Source organism: Echinops telfairi, unplaced genomic scaffold, assembly GCF_000313985.2.
Source record: "Echinops telfairi isolate 266 unplaced genomic scaffold, ASM31398v2 ScPeMD7_5;HRSCAF=22, whole genome shotgun sequence".
In the NCBI taxonomy this organism is placed as follows: domain Eukaryota; kingdom Metazoa; phylum Chordata; class Mammalia; order Afrosoricida; family Tenrecidae; genus Echinops; species Echinops telfairi.
In genome coordinates, this window is record NW_022103901.1 from 542837 (window position 1) to 546571 (window position 3735).

General features: G+C 63.1%; 1 protein-coding gene across 1 annotated transcript in view; it reads right to left on the reverse strand.

Annotated features, from left to right (window-relative positions):
- Positions 1-577: 577 nt before the first annotated feature.
- CUNH7orf50 (chromosome unknown C7orf50 homolog) overlaps positions 578-3735 on the reverse strand; it is a 12352-nt gene continuing 9194 nt past the window's right edge. Inside the window, exons 4-6 of the mRNA XM_045284329.1 lie at positions 2253-2443; positions 1723-1804; positions 578-962 (exon numbers count right to left, since the gene is read on the reverse strand). Of these exons, the coding sequence (XP_045140264.1) occupies positions 774-962; positions 1723-1804; positions 2253-2443 (462 nt within the window). The 3' untranslated portion in view covers positions 578-773. The remainder of the gene's footprint in view (positions 963-1722; positions 1805-2252; positions 2444-3735) is intronic.

Sequence of the window (3735 nt, forward strand, 5' to 3'; positions counted from 1 at the left end):
GGGGCTGCAGGGCTCTGAGGGGAGTGGTGGTGGTGCCAGGCTGTCGCCTCCTAGAACCTGGTGCTGCCCCACGCCCAAGGCCAGGGCCAGGGCCGAGAAAGGGCTCCTGCTCAGGAGACTCGAGGGAGCCCCAGCTTGGGGAAATCAGGGTGCACCAAGGTGTGTGTAGACACATCTGAGGCAACTGGGGCAGCCTGTAGCCCCTGTACACGTACAGATGGCGGGGTTCCTGTGGCCAGGGCCCCAAACCACGCAGAGCCCCGACTGCCTCAGGGTTGGCTCTGCGACAGCTGGAGACTGTCCTAGGTGGAAGTCTCAGTCTCGGGGACGGGGCTCAGATGTGTCACTTCTAGGCAGTGAGGCCGCACTGCAAGGCATGGAGGGATGGGGGCTGCTAAAATGCTGCCTGCAGGAGCTGAGGCAGAAATGGGGGAGGGGGGAGAAGAGCAAGGAGAGGGAAGGCAGGTATAGCACCCCACCCACAACCCAGGCAGCCCTAGCTGCCCCAGCCACCGTGCCCATCCTATAGAGCACCCACTCCCACCCCCAGCAGGTGGGACGCCACTACCCATGGGGGCACTGGCCCAGAGATGAGATTTTATTGACGACGGGGCAACCAGCTATAAGCCTGGGCCCACCCCAAACACCCCTGGCCCCAGTGGGGTGACCCTGAGCCACCCTTCCCTTTGTAGAAAAATAGGCATTCCCCCACAAACACACTACAGGGGAGCCAGGGGGCCCTGGGCTTGTGGCCGGAGTGGAGCTGCTGCCCCCTAGGAGAGCAGCTGCAGCACCTGGCGGATTCGGTGGGCCTGCCCCAGCAGCTGGGGGTCCTGGCCGGTTGCCGCAGCCTCATCCAGTGCCAGCATGCGGGCCTCTGCTTTCTGCACGGTCAGCTCTCGGGCCTGGCCCTTCAGCCCCTCCAGGTAGGCCAGCAGGGTGGGGAAGTGCTCGTCAGGAACCTGGATGGGGACAGAGGGACAGTCAAGAGCAGGCTGGACTAAGAAGCCTGCAAGGCCACGCTGGACCCAGAAAGCTGGGGCGGATCGCCAGTGCCTCCCCTGTCCCTCGTGGCTGAATGGCAGGAGCAGAGGCCGGTGGGTGGCCAGGACCTAGTGGACAGAGCTCCTGTCTCAGCTGTGTCCAAGTAGAGCCCGAAGGCCATGGACAGCACTGCTCATGAGGGTCTGGGGGAGGAGTGGGAGTGGGAGGGGGGGATGGCTATGTGGTGCCTGCTCCATACAGAGGTATGGGCCCCACCCAGCAGTGTGAAGACCCCGAACCCCAGATTCCAGAACTGGGGGCACAGGTTGTTTACAGAAACAGGAATAAAGTTGAGAAGGGTGGAAAGTCCATTTAAGAAAAAGTCGGACGTTTCTCATGTCCTGATTTAAAAACTTCCCGCAAAGCGATCATCTCCAAGGTAAGGAGGTCCCAGCCTGGCCATGGCTGTGCTGACCCACAGAGTAGACCAGACACCTGTGCTCAGCTGGTTCCCTCCAGGCTGCTCAGTCCCCTTAGTGAGCAGTGCTGGGGCCCCTGGACCCCAAGCCCTGGTCAGAACCCCCACGTACACCTGAGCGGTTCCTGACCCATGGTGACATGCCCCCGGGGTGGGAGACCCCCCCCCCCCAGGGCGGCTGGTGGGCATGCAGGGGTCCACCATGGTGCCAGCTAGCCCCACTATCCCTCAGAGAACCTGCCGCCCCACCCCCTGCAGACCTTGTCGCTGTCGTACATGTGCACCAGGAGCCAGGTCTGCCTCGCCTTCCTGAACTTCCAGTCTCGCTGCTTCTGGGCCCAGCTGGAGACAAGGGCAGGGTGGGGTCAGTACCTCCCACTGGGCAGCCCCACCCAGACTGTGCCCACCCTCAGGCCAGCGCAAGGGCGGGAATGGACTGTGGCAGCCTGTGGTGACATTCTGGGTGGCTGGGTTTGGTCACTGTCATTGGATCCAGCTGCTAAGGGAACACTTCCCAAAAGAACAGGCAGGCAGGCCAGCCAGGCTATAGGGAGGCCACCACTGATGTGACCTCAGGCCGGCCTGCTGCTCCAGGGAAGGGGACTCCTGCTGGCTGGGCCAGACAGGGTTTCGGCATCAAAACCCAGGCTGATGGGGCTCTGGATATGCCCTACCCCTCATCCCCCAGCAAGAGCTGGGTGCCCTCCCCCGAAGCACCCAGGACAGGGCCTCAGCCATTCTAGGCTGCCCCTTCTGAGCCCCCACAGCCCACCCACCCTGAGCGCCTCACCTGCGGAGGTAGTCTAGGGCCAGCGAGCCCCCTGAGGGGGTGGGCCCCGGGGCAGGCGGGGTCTTCGGGGCAGGGAGACCCCCTGCCTCCCGCAGGAGCCGCTTCTCCTCCTTCCTGCGCTCCTTCTTCTGCTTCCGCTCCAGGGCCCGCTGCTCTGCCGGGGCCAGCACCACACTGTCCACTGCCCCGATCTGAAAGGCATGGGCCCCAGCCTGTCAGGCCCTGGGGAAGAGAGCCCCCTGGGGCACAGGGCTAGGCGGGCACTGGGTGACCGGCCAGATAGGATGGGCCCCAGGCCCCCAGGTCCCGGCCTGGCTGGGCTTGACGTGCTGTGCAGTCTGCAATCACAGACGCTTTGGGAGCCCACAACACAGGACTGTCCAGTGCGGGTCTGATCATTACCTTACAGGGATCAGAGCCGCTCTTTCTACAGGTGACGATCGGCTTGTTGGGAGACCCGTGTCTGCACCCCAATTGCCCCCTGGCCCGAGCCAGTGGCCTTGTGTCCCTGCTCCCAGTCAAGGCCATTCCCCATCCACTCCCAGTGCTAACAGGCCACAGTATCTGGGCAGGTGGAGTCGTGGTGGGTGGGGAGCTGTCCTCGCACTGTCTTCCTGGGAAAATCTGGACACCTTGCTCCCCTCTGGGCTGGGCCAGGATCCCAGATGCAGAGCACTCACCTGCCGGCCTTCTCGGAACCCACCCCAGCAGCAGCAAGCCCTCCCACTTAGTAAGTCCCTCTTCCAGAATCTTCCATGACTCCCTCAGGGCAGTGCTATGTGATCTGGGGTGACCATGAGGGACACCCCTACCTTAGCCCCCTCCTGGAGTTGTCTGTGAGGCCCCAACATTTCCAAGACCAGAGGGCACAGTTGCCCCGGTCCCCTGCCCTGGTACTTCTGAATCGCCTGGAGGCAGGACTTAGCTACTAGTTTAGAAATGGACTAGAAATTGCCAGTTTTTGAAAACACTGACCAAGAGGGGGACGCCCGCCTCACCAATTTGAAAATGAGCTTTATCCAAGATCACTGTAGGCTATCGACAGCTGAGATCCCCAGTCATCAGATGACCCTACCCACCCAGTGGTGCTAGCACCCCAGGACCAAGCTGCCCTGGCCTGCAGGCCCTGGGCACTCACAGAGATCCAACCACAGAGGATGGAAAGAGGGGCTGGGGTCTGGTCAGCCAGGGCATGGAAGACTTTCAGTTACCGCCCCCCACCCCCACCCCCACCCCAACCCTGACCACTGCCCAGCCTCAAACCTGCCCAGCCCTGAGCAGGGGCGGATCTCACAGCTGGCTGGAGTGAGGACTGCAGGTGCAAGTGCGGCAGTGGTGGCAGCAGGCTTCTCAGACTGAGGGCCGGGCTCGGCGCAGCTCGGAAGCAGACGCGGGCCCTGCCCTCGGGGAGCTCACAGCTGGTTACGTGAGCTCCTGGAGGACAGGGACTGCGGCTACCTCGGGGTCCCAGCACCGGGGAGGG